General features: G+C 39.2%; 4 protein-coding genes across 6 annotated transcripts; all 4 read right to left on the bottom strand.

Annotated features, from left to right (window-relative positions):
• Window positions 1-212: 212 nt before the first annotated feature.
• Window positions 213-4060, bottom strand: bpgm (2,3-bisphosphoglycerate mutase). The gene is made up of 3 exons (XM_062390879.1): window positions 3927-4060; window positions 2624-3245; window positions 213-2145 (listed from the first exon to the last, which is right to left on the bottom strand). The coding sequence occupies exons 2-3, from the start codon at window positions 3222-3224 to the stop codon at window positions 1970-1972; spliced, it is 777 nt and encodes a 258-aa protein (XP_062246863.1). The 5' UTR covers window positions 3225-3245; window positions 3927-4060; the 3' UTR covers window positions 213-1969.
• A 1397-nt stretch (window positions 4061-5457) lies between these two features.
• On the bottom strand, window positions 5458-8250 carry LOC133955821 (troponin I, cardiac muscle-like). Its single transcript, XM_062390856.1, has 5 exons — window positions 8099-8250; window positions 7857-7988; window positions 7269-7358; window positions 6535-6708; window positions 5458-6156 (listed from the first exon to the last, which is right to left on the bottom strand). The coding sequence occupies exons 2-5, from the start codon at window positions 7965-7967 to the stop codon at window positions 6070-6072; spliced, it is 462 nt and encodes a 153-aa protein (XP_062246840.1). The 5' UTR covers window positions 7968-7988; window positions 8099-8250; the 3' UTR covers window positions 5458-6069.
• A 2302-nt stretch (window positions 8251-10552) lies between these two features.
• LOC133955822 (troponin I, slow skeletal muscle-like) lies at window positions 10553-13192 on the bottom strand. The gene is made up of 5 exons (XM_062390857.1): window positions 13040-13192; window positions 12629-12760; window positions 12466-12555; window positions 11317-11490; window positions 10553-11237 (listed from the first exon to the last, which is right to left on the bottom strand). Exons 2-5 carry the CDS (start codon window positions 12731-12733, stop codon window positions 11148-11150), a joined length of 459 nt encoding a protein of 152 aa, XP_062246841.1. The 5' UTR covers window positions 12734-12760; window positions 13040-13192; the 3' UTR covers window positions 10553-11147.
• A 146-nt stretch (window positions 13193-13338) lies between these two features.
• On the bottom strand, window positions 13339-19654 carry tnni4b.2 (troponin I4b, tandem duplicate 2). Of its 3 annotated transcripts, none has more exons than XM_062390855.1 (7): window positions 19513-19654; window positions 18667-18955; window positions 18396-18527; window positions 17956-18045; window positions 17389-17562; window positions 14162-16940; window positions 13339-13369 (listed from the first exon to the last, which is right to left on the bottom strand). In XM_062390855.1, exons 3-6 carry the CDS (start codon window positions 18510-18512, stop codon window positions 16854-16856), a joined length of 468 nt encoding a protein of 155 aa, XP_062246839.1. In that variant the 5' UTR covers window positions 18513-18527; window positions 18667-18955; window positions 19513-19654; the 3' UTR covers window positions 13339-13369; window positions 14162-16853. The 3 variants fall into 3 exon arrangements, with proteins under 3 accessions (XP_062246839.1, XP_062246837.1, XP_062246838.1); XM_062390853.1 differs by having other exon boundaries at window positions 14206-16940; XM_062390854.1 differs by having other exon boundaries at window positions 14206-16940; window positions 18667-18952.
• Between the last annotated feature and the right edge of the window lie 83 nt (window positions 19655-19737).

Raw genomic sequence — 19737 nt, 5'->3', positions numbered from 1 at the left:
TTTCCAGTGGGCTCAAGGAAACCACAAACCAAATTGCACACATATCTGTGCTTCCAAAACAACACTGTTGTTTGTTTTCTAATTTGTTTCTATTGCTCCATCACTGAATTTACGGCTAACCGTATACCACCGTGACATCTGAGACACTGTGCTGTTGCCAAACGATGAGTTATCTGACAGGGTGAAGCTCGACTTTAACAGAGAAATGAAAATACCATTTTGGGAAATATTTATTCCCTTTATTCAATCTTGATGATTCCCTCATGATACATAAGGTGCAGACAGAAGGGAAGGTATTAAATCATGATCCTACATCAAATTACAAATATGAGTCTTTTCTACCCGTTAGTATCAAACAGATATGTTCTTAACTTATCCTCCTTCCCCTGTTGACCTTACAGACCAGTGTACACATTAACAGTGGCAAAGAAACACAGCGAACAACAGAAAACACAAATGATACACAGTGCAGTTACAAACAATAGACACAATGAAACATTCAAGTCAGTAGCCTGCACCACACACGCCGCAACAACATAATAGGAAAAGACAGTGCTGTAAGAGATAATGTGCAGACTCACAAGGACTTTGCAACACTTTCACCCACATCTCAACATCATATAATTGCACATGTATGATAATATTTTGAAATTCAAATCATGATAGTACTTATTTTTTCAGTTTATCTGCATTATCATTTATCCAAATTAATGCTCTCTAAAATTCATGGTTTTTCCTTTTTTTGTAATGAGGAGACAAATTGAAAATCCTCCAAATATGACACACAACCAAATATGTCAGCCATTGTTTTAAATTCAAGATTTAATGTATTATACAGAATTAAGCTAATAGATTCCCCACTTCAGCTGTCATACTTACAATTTTAAGTAGGACATTTTATATGACACAGCATTCTGCGGCTCACAGTTACCCCAATCTCCAGTTTGCCTCTCAGTATTTATGAGGTAAAGTTTGTTAAGAGCAAATAAAATCACAAGGTCACAAATAACCGAATTAATAGCGAAGGCACATTTTTAAAATGCAAAGTAATAATATTATAAGTTTATCGGTGTAGGAAAGCATCATTGAGCAAGGCAGCGTAATTTTCTTCTGACTGAACAGGATCTGTTTTAAAAATTGTAATCTTCTCCAGATTACTAATAATCTGTACATTAGTCAATAAGTAAATAAATAACAACTTTAGGGTCCCTACACAGTCATGTATAGGCACAAATACCTTAAAAATAACATTTGAACCAATCACTTGCTCAGTGCTTACAGATAACACAGTGCTGAAACATTACAGTACATTTCTGGACTTCCTCCTGCGCCAGAAGAACCAGTCGGACTTGCATCACCCACATCCTGTTTTTTAGGTCAGGACACTATTTCACATACAGTAACTTCACAGTATGGCCCCGTTCAGACCTGGTGCTTTTCACTTGTCTCTAGAGAGCTGATCACAAGCGGATTTCTCCAGTTACAGTGCACACCTGATATTATAGTGTGTCTCCACATGCATGAAGAGTGAACACAAATGATAAAAACTTTTCTGGTTCCATATGCATCACATAATTACAAACGTCATTCTTGCTGACAAAAATCTAACTATGATTTTTTTTGCTAATCCAAGTACACAGACGGAACATTGTCAATGCGTTTGTGAGTTTGTGTCTGTAGAGATAAAGAGCGAGAGATATTGTGGTGGAGGTCACACATAAATCAAGTGATGGGAAACACTGATACTAAAATACTTTGTACTAAAGTACTTTGGACTTAAAGCTTCCACTTGTGATCTGATCACCTGAGACATTGATACCAGGTCTTAATGGGGTTTAAAACGTACTCCTGTTCAACGTACCCACAATAAAATGATGTTGTTGGTATCGTCTACTTTTTGACTATTTCAAAGAGACTCCTTAGAGACATGAACAGAGCGATATTCAGTCTCACAGCCAGTTCAGTGCGTTCATGTTGATGGTCTGGCTTTTCCCTGGTCCTCCACCTTTTTAATGGCTGCCTGAATCTTCGCCTGGTCTCCTAAGAGCTGTCGTGGTTTCACAGGCCTGAGGTTCTCATCCAGCTCCAGCAGAACAGGTATCCCTGTGGGCAGAGTGACGCTGGCAATGTCCTCGTCTGATATACCTGTGGAAACAAGGGCAGTGACACTAAAATCCTGCCGAGTGATGTAACTACAGCCAAGCCTGCTGACAGTTTCATTCATGCATGAGTGCAATGTGCCAGACAGTTAGATAATTGCCAAATCACAATAGCACAGTTGCAGACAGTCCAGATCCTGTGATGCATATCATTTTGTAAGAGTCAATATGTGCTAGGTTACTGAGTGGCCTGGGACCCCTGTAGCCCCCACAGCTTACAAGTGTGAGGAAAAGGTCAGCGTTGATTTCATGGCCACAGCCGAATGTAACATAAACTCACTGGCCTTTTTGTACAAGTTCAGCCTGCCATTTCTGGAACTGAAATGTGTCCAACCCAATTCAGTGACTGTGATGAATAGAAACAGCAGCTTGTAAAGAGCTCGTAAAAAGGGGTTCATGCATTCACGGTTCAAAAACAAAAGCTGAGAGAACAATGTGTATAAGAGATCCGTTCAGTTGCATACCTTCCAGATGTTTCAGCAGGGCTCTGCAGCTGTTTCCATGAGCAGAAACCAGCACAGTCCTGCCTCTCCTTATCTCTGGCACCACAGTGCTGTCCCAGTATGGCAGCAGCCTGTCCAACACCTCCTTCAGGCTCTCTGCTCGGGGAAGGCTCTCCTTCGGCACGTCACAAGTGGTGTACCTGCGGTCGTTGTAGATTACCTGGAAGTAAGGATGGGATTCCTCGATCGAGGGCGGAGTGATGTCGTAACCCCTTCTCCACAACTTCACCTTTTCCTCTCCGTGTTGCAAAGCCATCTCTGCACGGTTCAAGCCAATCAGGGAGCCATAGTGTCGCTCATTCAGTCTCCAGGACTTGACGACAGGTACCCACTCCTGGCTCATAGCCTCCAGCACCAGCCAGGCGGTTTGGATAGAGCGGCTCAGTATGGAGGTGAACACCAAGTCGAACTTGTAGCCCTGTTCCTTCAGGAGCCTGCCACAGTCCTGGGCCTCCTTCACCCCATCCTCGCTCAGCTTCTGGTCCACCCAGCTGCAGAAGCGGTTCTCTTTGTTCCAGGCCCCCTCTCCATGCCTCAGCAGGAACAGTTTGTATTTGGACATCAGAAGAACCGGAGCGGGACCCTGTAACACATTCAGTAGTTTCGAAACATAAAGACCATGCGGACAGTGACAGCAGAAGTGAAAACAAACCTAAACAGAAGTTGGCAGCGCATGATGTAATGGCCCCAGTTAGTGTCAGGGTGTGTATCTGATCCGAGTTCAGGAGCAGGGACTTGAGGCCAGCAAAAGGTTAGAGGTGACCGTGTAAGGGCAGATAGCTACAGCCCCATCAGTTAATACATTAGTCAAATTATATTGGATGATCCAGACTTTCTGTGGTTTTGAAACAGAGGAAGAGTTTATCACAAACACAGGAAATCTGTAACATAGCTTCATATCAACATCTCCCTTTGAATTCACCACAGCTTCTTAATTCTCAAACAATCCTGGCACATTTTAAAACACAGAAACAACACTGTCTGGTTTTTATAGACACCTTAGACTTGAGTGTACATATACTGGACACAGCAAAACAGCAGCTTAACTGCCATCGCTAAGCACAATAAGCAAATATCCCAGAAACCATTTCTCGCTGTAGCCGCTTTTTAGCGCGTCTGAATGAATGGATCGGCGTGCCGCTAAACAACCGTTAGTCCTGCGATTATTCTATTTATAAACCACCCTACGTGTAAAAAAAACAAGCAGCCACGTGGTCCCCTCGTCCCAGAATCCCCAGAGTACGCATTCAAAACGTCGTCTTACCCTCAGATGATGTGAAATCCGGCTTTGAATGTCTGTGGAGCCGCGGTGAGTGTTGACAGTTCCAGGCCATGCACAGCAACCCTGCAGAGGCCAGTGATCGACGTTGGAGGCGTCCAATCGGAGCGGCGGCTCGAGCATTTGGGCGGTACGTTGGTCAGAGCTCATGCCCATATTAGGAACGGTCGTAGAGAGAGCAGGGGGGCGGGAACCGCGTCAGTCATGGATGAGGATAGATCCGTTGTTCACTGTGCAGCTCACAGAGGTTTCATGGTGTGTGTAAGAGGAACACTGCTGCTCTTAGATAAGAGACAGTGTGTGTTTGTTTGTTAAACTGGATACAGACGTGTCACAGTGTCAATGTGAGGAAGATCTAAACTGTCAGTGTTTTGAGTTGCATCAGAACAATGACGATGTTTTAATTTCAAGTTTGATAAACTGCCACTTGAAGTCCAACATAATGTTCAGCACAGTAAAGTGGGAGAAAAAGTTGTTAAAGACTTTATCAATTTACATTCCTTAAACTTGGATTTAAGAGCTGCAATGAATCGTCGATCAACAGCAACTTATAAATATTTTGATAATCCACGAGTTGTCTTGAGTGATAGAAAATTCTCTGGTCTCAGCAATCTTCGTTTTGAATGTTAAAAAACCTTTCTGCCGTTTATGAAAGCTATATTGATTAATTTGGGAGTTTTGTTCTATTCCCAATCAAACTATATTTGGAGGAATCTTGTGCTTTGGAAGCTTTATGGTGGTTGTTTAACTGGAATGGCACATCAGTCCACCAAGGCCAACAGTTTTCTTATGAAATGATATAAATATTCAGTGGAAATCAGTGAAATGTTGAAATGTTAAAGAAAGAGAAAGACAATCCCTGGATCTGCCACCTGATCTGGAAACAACCCCCAAATTTAAAGTGTTCTCCCCTGACCCAAAATCGGTAGAGAAGCTTTTGCGTAATTTTGCTTTCAATCAAATGGACAGGGGTGGAATTATAACCTCCTTGGCATTATTGCACTATAATAGTTATCAATAGCAATGTGTCAATGGTATAATATATATCGAAACAATACCACGTTTAGCACTTAATCTACTATAGATTTATAAAAACAAAAACCTCAACCTTCACCCATCAGTCTTTAAACTTAAAAGAAGTAATAGTGTGATATTTATTGAGTTCACTTTTCGTTAGTGATATATGATAATTGCCCATATTATAGCAATTAACTGAAAATAAATCAATAGCCTAATTGATAATAATCATTTACAGCCCTACTTGAGATTTGATGTAACCCTTACCTTGAACAAAAATGAATGTATCACAGTCTAATTTATTCTACATCATTATATTGACATACTATGAGAGAAGTTAAAGCTAGGATGTGTCTGCTTGTGACCTGAAAAGGAATGTTAAAATCTCTGACAGTAGATGTATTTATGAAAGTTTCGTGACCTATACCAGTATACTTTGACAGTACAGTAAAGAGAACGGTTTTCCATCTAAAGGCAGAGAGGACCATTCTTCTCGGAGCAATGTCAGCATAATGATTTTATTATTTGCTCCTTGTCATCACAATGTCAGCGGATTAACTGCACATTCATTTTCATGGGTCTCTCAACTTGATGTGACTCCATGAACAGTTGACTGCCAAAATTAGCTGTCCCTGGAATCTCTCCCCTAATCAGACATGCAAAGTGTCCTTGCGGAAAACACGAGAACAAATGCAAATGTTGTTCTCCAAGTTCCATGTTTGCATGACTCAGGAGAGGCAACACATTTGCATTCCCTCTAATTATTGCCTGTGTATGGAATAATAGATATGGACAGCAAACAGTGGTGCTGTGTTCATGAACTCACAAAGTTGCTAAGAACTACAAAAGCACAACTGCTCAAATGCATCAAACACATATGTTTTTTCATGTAAGAGTTAACATTACATCATAACGTTAAAAAAACAATATGTAAATCTCAAGAAGTGCAATTAAATGCATATGTTCACTATTGTCATGTTTACAAACAATTGAAACACCAACATGAAACCTACTGGTTACACTGGTCTTCACTTTTTACTTTCATTATAAAGTGAACAATAGTCACATGATTCACTGCTTCTATCTGCTACAGAACATATTCACTTCCAATCTACTGTCCAGCATTAAACAGCTTCTTCCTGCCCTCCATACCAGACATGGCGTCCACGTTCTTACGCCAGTCGGTCACCTCCTCTTTCTGTGTATACAAAAAGCATCAATAAACATTTGCATCGCTGACTTCTGATTAAAACACAATTATTTGTTAAGGATACATGCATGGTAATATGAATATTTTCATTTGTGGTAAAATCTGAATCTATTTTAATAACTCCACTAACTCTTTTTTTGTAAATGTTAAGAAATAATTTTCTTTAGCTTCAGGAGTAGCTGTCAGTATGCATGTTATGTCATTGTACAATCCACAAATATAAAGTCAAACCAGCGGCGAGGATTCAGTGTATTAAAGCTTTTATCAAAAAATGGAAATCAGTAAATAAGTGGATGAGGTCAGTAGACCCATGATGTTTTGCAGTTAAAATCTGGCAGTAAACTGGTCACAGCCAGCGACTCTTACCTTCTCCTCCTCCTTCTTCACGGTCTTGAGGTTGGCCTTGAAGTCCACCGACTCCTTGACCTTGCAGCCCAGCAGCGCTCCCAGCATGGCGTCAGCAGAGACGCGGACCCTCTTCAGGTTTGGTCTCTTCATCTTGCCCTTCAGCTCAAAGATCTTCTGTGACAGGTCCTGAATCTTTTACGCACACGAAGTACAAAACCGTTTTCATCATTGCCTCCAAATACAAATTTATCATTGAACATAGAGTATGTATTCCTTAAATTAGCTGGATGATTAAAGCTATTCAAGCCCTTGCCAAAGGAGACAGTGCTTATGAAGCCTTTCACCACCAGGTTTATTTAAATGAATATTACAGCATTGTTTTAAATCCAGTGTCTGTTGATATTGCTGTACTAGTGCTCTACTTATGATCCACTTCATTTCAACCAATGATTGGTTTGCCAGTGCTTAAGAGTTGAGCAGCCGTAGCAATGGAGAGGACGTGAGCTACGGTAATCAAAAAAAAATTTTCAGGGAAGAAAAACTTTGGAAGCATCCAACAACAGTTTGTGATGCTCCGTTTAAAAATAAACTTTGTGTTTGGTCTGAAAATGAATATGATGTACAGTGAGGACAAACACAGATTATTGCTGGAGTGGATTTGCCAGAAGGAGGAGATAAACCTTTTGCACTGCACGTTGAAGACTATGTGAAGAAGACTAAAGTTAACTTTTTTATTTGCAAATATTACTTACCTCTGTGCCATTTTTCGTCACTTTTGAATTAATGTCGTAGCGCTCTTCATCAACCACGTCAATTTTCTGGTGTAGTTCTTTGCAAATATTCTGTGGACAGAAATCTTGAGTGCATTAGACTTAAAGTTTGCACAGTCCCACTATGGCATGTGCATGAGAAAACATTGTAAATCGTAAACATAAATCTAAGTAAGACATGCAGTGTTTTTCTGCATAATTTGTTCAATACACAGATTATAACCTCAGGGTCAGAATTAAAATAGTTGATTTTGAGGTCTATGGACTTTTCAAGCTAATTGTTCATGGCGAGAGATATGGCTTGTTTGGGGTTTTTAATTGATATTTGTTCCAATAAACAAAATTACGCAGACCTCAGTTGTATTTTGGAGGCTGCAAACATCTCAGTGGTTATTTCAAAAACCTCAGCCAATAAAACCAAGCCTAATTGCTTGTGGCTTGATACCATTTGGAATAGAGGGAAAAGGGGATTTGTGTGAAGTGACAGATTTAAACTGTTAAGACAATCGTGTTATTTAATCTGAGTTAACACAAAATAATTATCCATATGTGGATTCAAATGCTTCTTACCTGTAGATCCTGTTGAGACAGGCCTGACAGCTGGAGGACCGGGACTCTCTCTGAGAGGATTCTCTCTCGCTCATCTTTTTTGAACTGCTTGTCACTCTCCAGCATAGTCATGGCCTTCTTCAGCAGTTTGGTCTGGTGCACAGCACATAAGAGTATACAATTACACTTTAGCCAAGGAGACAATGTATGGATTCCAGTATTCAAAGCATGTCAATTCTATCACACAGAAGCAATGAGGATACCTTCAGGAACAGTCTCCTAGAGGCGGAGAGTTTGGGCTTTGGTTTCTGTAAAAGAGAATAAAGTACAGTTCAGTTTTTTAAAATGGATAACCTAATACATCTCCTTGCATTAGTATGTCTAAGTGTTGAATTAACAGACATTTGAAAAAAAAGGAACTCCATGACAGTAATTTCTGCTCATCTTATTTAACTCTTATACCAGTAAATGGTTTTATATGGAAGTTTACACACATGGTTTCTTGTTGAGGGTGTGATGCCACACATCCTCTGAGTAGCGATACTTCTTCAAGGTGGACTGGAAGTTACATTGACTTGTTATTGCAAAGTGATGGAATGAGTGGAGAGCAGCCATGGCTGGGTGGTTAGCATGCTGGCTTCAGCAGAGGCAATGATAGAGGGGTAATAATGATGGTCTTCAATTGTAGCTTGGCTTCATCTGGTGTTTCAGCCTTTTAATCGCAATAACGTTAAAAGCCGAACCTGAGGGAGTTTGCTGAGGCTGAAGGTAAATCTGACCACTGGCTACTGGCTTGTATGGCAGTGCTATGACAGCCATGTGGCCCGCTAAGTAGATCAGACATCATTACTCCATGCCTGTTTTTACACTAAACTAAATACCTACTCTCATAGGCATCAGAGTCAGAAGCTGTCATATTTAAGAAACTACATCAAATGTGGTTGTAATGAAAGTAAGTTAAAACCACACATTAGTACCAGCGTTACAAATCTCATGTTAAAAAAGGTCGGTAGTGAGCTGGGGAGCCTAATTTCATCAGGCAGGTGTTCCAGAGCCTCGGGGCCCTGACAGAGAAAACACGGTCACCTTGAGTAGCCCGCCTTGACCTTAGGGGCAGATAACAAGGGCAGGTTGGACAATCTCAGGTTACGACTGGGATTGTAGGGAGTCAAGAGCTGCCAAATGTAAGGGGGGGGGTAAAAGAGAAGAGGGGGGGGCAATGTTGAGGTTTAAAAGTTATTAAAAGAATCCTAAAATCAAGAATTGGCATGATATGAGACCTACAGTTTGTGGCAGTTTGTGGCAGTTACTAAGTACGAGTGGCAGTTACTAAGGTTTGACTAAGGCTTACATGGCGTTACAATAATCCAGGTGGGAAAAGACAAAGGCAGGTAGTAGCGTTTCTAAGTCAGGGAGAGATGGAGTTCATTTAAATGTGGACATATTTCGTTGATGGGAGTAGCAGGTTTACTACCTGAGTGTCACAACCAATAAAATACAGTGTTCAATTGTCAAAAAGTCAACTCACCGCAGGCCTATCCATTCAGGACCATGGTGTAAATAATTCATAGAGAGAGAGAGAGAAAGTAGAGTGAGTAAAACTTTTCACATTGCACATTGATGAAAGTGTTAATAAGCCTGGGTCAGACTACTTACGCTTCAGACATGGTTGCAATTTAGTGAGTCTCCCTTTCCTTAATCTGTCAATGGACAAAAGAAAGTAAGGAGAACATTTGTAAGCTTGTAAATAGAGATAAGATGTGCTTAACATATGCACACATTCATCTACTTTGTGAAATTGGGAAAAAGTGACATTCAGTTTTCATCAGTTCTACATTAGAAAACCTCTAAATTATAGAAGTGAATACAAAGAAGTTATGACATTGCATAAAGGTCAAACCAGTGACTTAAACAATACTATTTTAAACAATGCCAAAAATAGTTAGAATCAGCTGACAGGTCATAAATCAAACATTTAGACATAGACCAAAGAAGTCAGGATTATTTTAATATAAAGAACTATATTGATTCCATATTGGTACATTGAGATAAAACAATATGAGCAATGGTAAACAGCTCTGGTTAAAAAAGTAAAACACAAAAATCTAATTTTACAATGTCATTTGGTGTTTATAACTACTGCCTGAGCTCAGAGGGAGGCAGCAGAATAATGTAGGAACCCCCCCCCCCCCCCCCATAACATGTAAGATATTTTGAACAATATATCCTTCATTTAAAAACTAGATGCAGTTGTTAGAAATTATAACTGTTTTTAATACAAATGCTCTTTTATTCTTGCTGATGAATTTGGAGTATCATCAGTTACTGATAAAGCTCCTACCAAGTGTGTTGTAATAAAAAGCTTAGTTTTGTTTTGAATAAATATCTTGTAATAAGAATTCTTACCTTACACAGCAGTGGACAAATTCTCACAGGCGTCTTTTTCTGAGCCGAGAAGAAAGAACGAAGGTGGATATATAGATTCCAGCCCCCATGTGAGTGGCTCACTAAAATAGACCCTCTGTCCTCACCATTCTTGTGCCGCGTCCTTCACATCTCATATGTAGGAGGTGTTAAATGTCTCGTTGGGACTGTTCACTTGTGATGTTAACTTTGTGAAGACAGAGCTTTAATCCAATGTAACGTGTATGAAATAAAATTAAAGTCTTTACATAATCCGTGTTGATTAACAGATGACACAGTGGAGGAGATCAAGACAGGGTTGATGTGTTTTTATTGAGGGATCATTGCTGGTTCCAACTTTGTATCAACAACATAAGCAAAATATGAAGATACGTACTCTCACTGCTCTAACTTTAATAAACACTACAAAGTTAGTATTTAATGTTGGTATAAATTGTCAAATTGGACAAACTAAATGGCATTTGATCGAAACAGATTAATCAGATAATGTGAATTAATGAGGGACACAATCCTCACTGATCCTCAGTAGTTAGTTGACACAATAAACACATCGAAAGAATTATACTGCCATCTGAAGGCTAAAGTGGAGAACTACAGCTACAGCTGTACAACTATTGCACATTATTTAATACTGAAGTATATTAAAGTCAAATCATCACCAAACAAGAGGAAAACAACATGTGGCAGAAAACATGTATTATTTTGATCTATTGTTATAAGTTGAAACAACATGAAGCTTAAACAGCTCCTTTTTTTAAATATTCCAAACTGTTGATTTTCGGGGGTGTTAATCTCATATAGCAATTCATACATCTACATGATATACATCAGATGGTGGGTTATGCTGGGAATTGTTGAAATTATTTACACTGGAAAATACTTTTTTCTTTAGTTTCCAGATGTATTAAACAGCTTCTTCCGGCCCTCCATACCCGACATGGCCTCCACGTTCTTACGCCAGTCAGTCACCTCCTCTTTCTGTAGAAAAAACATCATGGATAATGGAAAATAAAACAACTCTGAGTTTTTGAGAATCAAAAGCAAAAGCCAGTCTCACCTTTTCCTCCTCCTTCTTGACCGTTTTCAGGTTGGCCTTGAAGTCGATGGACTCTTTGTGTTTGGAGCCCAGCAGGACGCTCAGCATGGCCTCAGCCGAGATCTTCACTCTCTTCAGGGTCGGTTTCTTAAACTTACTCTGGATCTCAATGATCTTCAGGTTCATGTTATCAATCTAGGCACAGGGTCGTGAGATAGAAAGACTGTATATAAAACTTGCTGTTATTGATGAAGATAATCTCACCTATCCTCCATCCATATGTAGATTTATAAAACTGGCTGATATCAACGTATCTGCTTGTGATTAATCATAAATTGAGAGCTGACATTGAAAAAGAAAAACCCAAGATATTCAGGATTCACTTTTTCACATTAAATGGAATTTACCCATATGAAGAAAGATGTAGTTAAAAGCTCTGGAAGAAGCAAATAGACACTGAGTCAAGATATTTAACTAAACCAAATTGTTCCGATTCCGTTGTGGAGAGTCTGACTTCTTCTAAAATGAACATCTAATGATTCCTTCATATCTCTTTAATGCTGATTCAACTAAAGTCATAGACACTCTGTCTGGAATACACTGATGTGTAAATTTTTTTTGCATATTGTGGCATTTACCGATAAAGAATAAATAAAATGTTTAAGGAAAAATGTGATGCTACTTTTACAGATATGTATTCATCTCTGGTTAGGAACTAGTGAACCAAATGGTATTACAACTCTATGTTTGATTAATAACTGCTAAAAGCCAATCATTGCCCAATGTATAATTGGTTTAACTCTGGTATAGAATATATCTATGTGGGGGTTTGTATTTCATTCATATCAGTATCGTAATTCAATTTACTGCCCTGTTGTATGGGCAAGTTTAATAATGAGACTCTGCAAATATAAAGTCACAAGCTGACTGTTAATGTTCTAAAACGAATAAGTTAGTTTATTTTTCTAGTTGAAGAAGCCAGCAGGCCTAATAAATAAGATTCTGCTATGTCTTGATGTTCTCAGAGCTGCCACTAGAGGGCAGTGTTTGCTAATTTTAAGATCCTTACTGTAGTGACCTTGTCCTCACATAGAGGGCGCTGTACGTACTAAGGTTAAAAACATTTCCACAAGGATCTTAGTTCTCCCATTCATTGTTGACGTGTCTCACCTCCTTGCCATTCTTGGAAACCTTCAGGCCGATGTCATAGCGCTCCTCGTCCACAACATCAATCTTTTGGTACATGTCTTTGCACAGATCCTATAAAAGAACACAGTCACTGAGAAAACGACTCAAATAGAGGAAAAAAACGTTTTAAAATGAAGTTTCCTACCTGCAGATCTTGCAAAGACAGACCATCCATATTCAGAGGAGGAAGTTTTTCTGCCAGAACAGTTTCTCTCTCCCTCATCCTCTGCTCCGTCTCCTCCTGCAGCATCTGAGCTGCAACTGCCAACAGTCTGATCTGTGGAAAACAATTTAACTGATCTCTAGACCTACTGGAGCAAGACAAATATACTAAATGTCCAAATAAATGTAGGAATTTTCAATCATATCTATGATACAACTCAGCCACAAGTTCATATTGAAACAAGTTATTATCTGAATACAAGCTTAAAAAGTAATATCTCTACTCTTATAAAGTGTGCTGACTATGGCATACCAAGATATATAACCTTACATCTCCAATCCTTCATATTATATATAGTTAAACATAACAATGTATCAAATCTAAACAGCATACCTTCAACCCCAGCCGTCGAGAGGAGGAGATCTTTTTTTCAGTTTTTTTCTAGAATTTAAAGAACATTTCATATCCTCAAGCCACAGTTTGTCGTGAATTGATACATATGATTATTTAAATGACTTTTATAGAGAAACATGGGCCTGAAAACAGGGTTTAAAATAAAGATACTTACAGTTCTGTTGGAGCATTGACAAGAGGGAGAAAATACATGAAAACACGTCAACACATGTCAACACGTTGTTTTACAGTATAATTTGAAGCTGTCACTGCAAACATCACGAAGCGATCATACTCACTCATCAGCCATGATCGTCTTAAACTCTCACACTGAAATACAGAAAACAAAGGCAGTTGCATTGACATTGTAATCAAGAAAAAAATAAACAGTATATGTGAAGCTGAATCTTAGGAAATATTAACACTTAAGCACTTAATTACAAATAAAGTAAGTTCAATTCACATTGAACGCTGTTGAACTGAGAACAGACACTGAAGATTGATGATGTTCCCTGGTCAAAGTATTTCATGCACTCCAAACAGTTATTCACACATTAAAACTGCTGGGGCACACCGGTATTTATATTTAACTCCCCTAATTGTCTGCCTTCTAGAGGATCTTCAAAGTTACGTAGATCCTGTAGGATGTATGATAACATTGTGTCCGCATAAAATTGTGTCTACTTTTTTTTATGATGATTCACATTTTTTTTACATGATATGCAACCAATAGATGATACCAACAGAATTTTTCTGTTCCTCAAATTTAAGTTTTTAAGTAATGGTAAATTACGATAAAATGTTTGTTGCGGTTGCAATGTAATTTTACATGCATTACGCATTCTTACAAGATAAATCTAAGTATGAAAAATACTAAAAGCCAAATTCTGTGTCTGGTTTTAGCAAGACAGACGAGCTTCTCTGCATAGGTGACAAAAAAGGTAAACGGCCAGATAATCCACAGGCATGTTGGACGACAATTTTCAGCTCGTTGTTAAAGTTTTAACCACAAGACATTACTCTGCATTAGAGCTTTTACAGATTCTAAGATACCAGTGGGTTTTATCAGGTTGAAAGAATACTTCCTAATCACAGAATCCATTTCACATAACCAATACTCACTCAATCTACTGTAATCCATAAGTATCAGAAGAGCACCTCCGTACCTTAGTGAAGCTCCTTGAGAAAAGTATGTGTGAAGGGGCAGCAGTGGAGAAAAATCAGATTTATAGTGTCCGTGCCAAATGCGGATTGCTCACGGAAATAGACCCCTTGCTATCTGTGCTACTGCTACAATGTGTGCACTAACACTGACATTTACTGGTGTACGAGGCATCTCTTCAATATTCAGACAGGAAAGGGGGTCATAAAAGTGCATTTATGGGCCTAAACCTTGGGCCATCTGGCCTGGGTTCAACAGCACCTGCTGTTGGAGGTGGCAGGGAGCATTTAAAGGGCTGGCCTCACTCAGGCTGGGTCAGTGTCTTGACCAGATAGAGCCAAGTTTATAAGGTGTCAAACTGAAGAAAGGTTTCAAACTACAGTATCCGCATTTCATCGTGCTGCACCTTAATATATGGAACAAATAAATCAGCACCCCATGTGAATCTGGATCATGTCGAGATGTCATGCCATAGATTTGTATAGAAGTGCTTAAAGTGCTGCCAACTCAAATATTTCATATCCGTGTTTAAAATGGCCACATCAGCTGTCTTGGAAATGAAAAATGTTCTTATTTGCAAATACATCTATGGTCCATCTAATTTATTTTGGGAGAAATGTCAGCAACTTCTTGCTGTTGCTAGAATTGAATCAGCTTTTTCTCTTTCCATCATTTCTGATATCCTCTATCCATTTGACGGTACATCACTATTCCATTGCATTTGCATGATCAACGACTCCTGCAGTTTGCTTACACGTTACAGGACCACCTTGTAGTTAAGAACAAAGCCAATGATTACACTGGTTTGTATTCAGGGGAGTAGAGGAACAAGAACAGCTGCTGGTCAAGGCTTGAAGGTTCCGTAAGCTGAGCTAGCCTCTGTTGCAACAAGGAGTAAAATGCTCGGCCACTGAGTGACTCAGGTCCTCACAGAGAATAGTGAACACAAAACACGAAACACACAAATATTATCTTGAGACGACTCTTAACTTTGCTTTAAACCCATAGCTTTAAAGTGGTACCACAAGCACTTAGCATTGCATTTCCATAAAGTTGGAATTCTCAGAAGATGAGAAAAAAGACTGGACAGTACTGATACAGAAGAGACTGAGACATCCAGACATGTTGTCTCTTATACATATTTGATCAAAATCCTAAAAATAGTGGATCTTCTACCTCCCATAATGCCACCAGTTTATTTTTTTTTCTTAAACCACCTCTAAAAATGATGTCGACATTACATATCTGACCTGATCATTTACCAATTTGTTGCTTAGCAGGTGGGAAGGTATGGAAGTTGAACTCGCAAGGGCTCATGTGCTGTCACAGACATACAGGTATGCCTACAATCTTTTGGTAGTTTGTAAATAGGCTCACCTTTAAAAGAAAGCAGTGAGTGTGAACTCATCATAACATGATGATTATTGTCAGAGTCTGCTGCCAGGTAACCTAGTGTCCAGTTTATTTCATCAACTTGTGTGTGAAATGTTAATTACAGCAACATAAATAATTTGAGTTTGGTGCAGAGGCTCCACAATCATCACTGATTACAGTATTGAAAACCTCTCTGCTGGAGCCGGCAGGTGGATGCTGGGGCTGAAAAAACAGGTGCAATAGCAGAGGAGGCATTAACCGGCGATTGATGGGGAACATTTACATCCTTGAGAGTGACTATAGGAGGGTGGAGAAGGAGGCACGACATTTGTACCAGGACTGAAAGAGCAGCAGTGGAGTGAGTCTTACTGGCTCATCCAAAGTGGGATAGCAATCTGAAGCTTTACGAGGGCCACGGTACTCAAAGAGGCTTCGCTAAAGAAGCATCTAGGAAATGGCATCTCTTTAACATACTGCAGAGTTTATGATCATAACAAAAATATAACTCAGTTGAGCACATCCCCCTCACCACGACCCAACAGTCCCATTAAATTAAATTGTGTGACCACTTCAAATTGCTTGTTCTGTCAGAGCCTCAGTACCAAACCCAAAATATTTAGAAACTAAATCTAGAGCAAAATCTTGAAATAATTGGATAAATATTATTTTATTATGAAAAGGTCTTGTGTGTCTCTAATTGTGTCTGTAATGATTATATTTAGGAGGAGGTGCGCTGATTGTAACCATGCTCCTTGACGTTTTAACTGAGCAGTTTATTGCAGCCTTGAACCTGCGACCTCTCTTATTTTGGAACGTTCACAGCTCTGCTTTTGATTGCAGAGAGGATTTAACAACTTTGTTCTCAGCTGCCATTGTTGTCAACTGCCAGGTCCTAGAATTTTTACTACCAACTGACTTGTGATCCCAGTCTTGGGCAAAGGTGATGTGAAGGTAGATGTTTAAAAACAAAAGAACAGCATTAACTTTGTGTTTTCATCAGAAGTATTTATTATCATGAGGTAAACCGGGATTCACCACAAATTGACAGAGCATGAAACACAGCAGATTTCACAATGCTGATTTCTGGGGTGGGTATCCAGGTGCCAAGGCCATCAAATCATGGACAGGAGTAAATTATATTTTAAATATACACAATCTACTTCCTTTGAATCTTGAATTAAATCTTAAACCCTAAATATTGCACACTCACATTTGTCCATTCTTATTTCTGTCCATTGTAAAAGAGCATTTATATTTAAAGTATCCAAACATGCAGATCTACTGTCCTGCATTAAACAGCTTCTTCCTGCCCTCCATACCAGACATGGCCTCAACGTTCTTACGCCAGTCAGTCACCTCCTCTTTCTGTGTGGAGGAAGATTATTAACGGGTATTAGTGATACTGTATTTTGAAGAACCGGAGCACATAATTCACAACCAGTTTAAGCTTTAAAGGGATAGTTCCCCAAAACGGAAAATTCACTCATTCACTTCTCACTCTGTCTGCTGTGATCAACGCACAAGGAGGATATCATAGGATATTTAGGCTTACAGACACTTGGATGACATTTTGTTTTTTTCTTTGCATTTGAAGAAGTGGTCCCCAGTTACTTCAATTGTATTTGATTTGGCTGTAACGCTGTTTACCCCTGGGACTCCAAAAGTGTTTTGTTGACTCGAACACTTCACCCAGCCCTCCATCAGCATAGTGGTGAGAAGAGAAGTGTCCCTTTGGCTTCCTTTCATATCATCTTAAAAACGTTCAAATCCAGCCTTTAAATCGAAATGACTAGGCGCCATTCGCCTTTCTTACCTTCTCCTCCTCTTTCTTCACAGTCTTGAGGTTGGCCTTGAAGTCCACGGACTCTTTCACCTTGGAGCCCAGCAGCGCTCCCAGCATGGCGTCGGCTGAGATCTTCACCCTCTTCAGAGTGGGCCGGTTCATCTTGCCCTTCAGCTGGAAGATCTTCTGAGACAGATTCTCAATCTGCGGTAAACAAGTAGGACATCTTCAGTGAGTAAGATTTAGGTGAAAGAGAGCTATTGGCAGAAATTGAATATATAACAATCCTAGTGATGTTTTCACAGGTGCGGGTCCTCTCTACGGAGGCCGCCATGTTTATTACATGGGCCCAAACTGGAAAAACTAAACAGCTTTTGAGTTTGTATGACAACTGAAGGTTCCCACAGGTTCTCTTTCATGTTAGAAAGGGGAGGGTGAGAGTATTCAGTTGCAACATGCAACTTCAACACTAGTTGTCACTAAATCTTATACACTTAACCTTTAAAATAAATTTAAAACATGTACAGTATTCATAACAGATTCAGAAAGTATTTTAACGAGTCCAAAATTAAATTGATATAAAAAAAGAACACGTACCTCCATGCTATTTTTCACCACCTTGGCTTCAATGTCGTAGCGCTCGCCATCCACCACATCAATCTTATGGTACAGGTCTTTGCACACAGCCTATCGACAGGGAGAGGATCACATGTAATGAAAGTATGTTGTTACTGCTGCACGTGTCAGGTTACTTCTAGATTATTAACGTATTAGTGGATACTTGCTGTGTATTTAATATGCTAAGTAATATTTTATTGAGTTGCTATTTCCTTGAACGTTTGACTGAGTAGTTGTGTCAGCAAAATTCCCAAAATATAAAATGCAGACATCGAGGCCCCTGTTGTCCAATGCACCTCCTGCATGTGAACATGCTGAATGCATGGCATCTAAAGGGCCCCTTACGTGTGAACCATTTAACTCATGTCGTTTCATTGTGGTATGTATGATAGGGGGCTTGTGCAGTGACCTGAACATACCTGAAGGTCCTGCATGGACAAACCAGACAGCTGGACAGAAGGGACTCGCTCGCTCAGAGAACTTTCTCTCTCCAGCTTCTTCGCCTCCTTCTCCTTCTCCAACATCACCGTCGCCATCTTCAGCAGTTTGGTCTAGAATTAGGAAAGACACACACAGATTTACTGGCACATTTTGTGGACATGTGGATTGTGTGATGATGTTGATGATTTAGCAGTAAATTGTTTTGGGTCAGATGGTCACAGAGATGATGTTGTAATGAAGAGACAGCACCTTTAGAGCCAGCCTGCGGGAGGCAGAGTTCTTTGATTTTTTCTACATAAGAGGCAGAAGAGGAAAACAGTTACATAAAAAGACCCACATGGTTTAAAAGATAAATAATTTTAAGATAATAATAATACTTACGGGCCTGTGGAAGAAGAGATTTGGAAAAGAAAGCAATAAGGATACAGGTTGAGTAATGACATCATGAAACAACAATTTTATACATGGTTAATTTTTAAATAATCAATAGATATTTAAATAACTTACCCCTCAGACATGGTTGGATGCCTCTGGTCTGCTGAAAAAAGGATAAAAGATTTTATAATAAAAGATACATACAAGCAAGATATCTTTAGCGTTTTTCAACTGTATAATAAACTCGAAGCTTTTATAAATGAGCTGATATTTTATATGTTTGAATTATTATGTGATTCATTTTGTGAACCATTATTTAAGTTTATATTACTACACTAACTTTTTATTCACGTTTTTCTGGATAAGCTAGGTGAGAATCATCCAAAAACACCAACATTAAGACTCTGAATTAGAAACACTGTCTGTGTGCTGCAGGTTGTTTGAATGATCTGTTTTCAAGGCAAACAAATCAGAAACAAAATCAGAATTAGTTATTGCAGGAAAAGACACACAGCATGTATAAGCACAAGAATTATTAGAAATTCCCAAACATGTGTTTAAAAAATGCGTTCTTCCTGAAAAACCAGAAATAAATCTTACATTTACAGTAAATTTGCATGTTTATGATCTTCCCTTGTCTCTGCAGGTCCCTTTCCTTCCAGACAACAGGTAAAAATGTCTTAAATATTCTCACTGTCATCATCAAATCAATCAACATACCTTTTTTAATCTCTTCAGAAATCCTGTTGGGGTTAAACTCAGTGACTTTTAATGAAGATGAATGAAAAGAAGAAGAAAACTCAAGTCACAGTCTTGATTGTCGCCTATTTTCTACTGTGAGTGTCAAACTAAAATGCTGCCTCCTGTGTCATGAGAGCAAGACAACTGTAAATCCCTGCACCTTCACATGACCCCCCCCCTCCCCCCAAACAGCAGGTTCACCAC

Source organism: Platichthys flesus, chromosome 6 (assembly GCF_949316205.1).
Source record: "Platichthys flesus chromosome 6, fPlaFle2.1, whole genome shotgun sequence".
In the NCBI taxonomy this organism is placed as follows: Eukaryota; Metazoa; Chordata; class Actinopteri; order Pleuronectiformes; family Pleuronectidae; genus Platichthys; species Platichthys flesus.
This window is presented reverse-complemented; position numbering and strand designations above follow the sequence as displayed.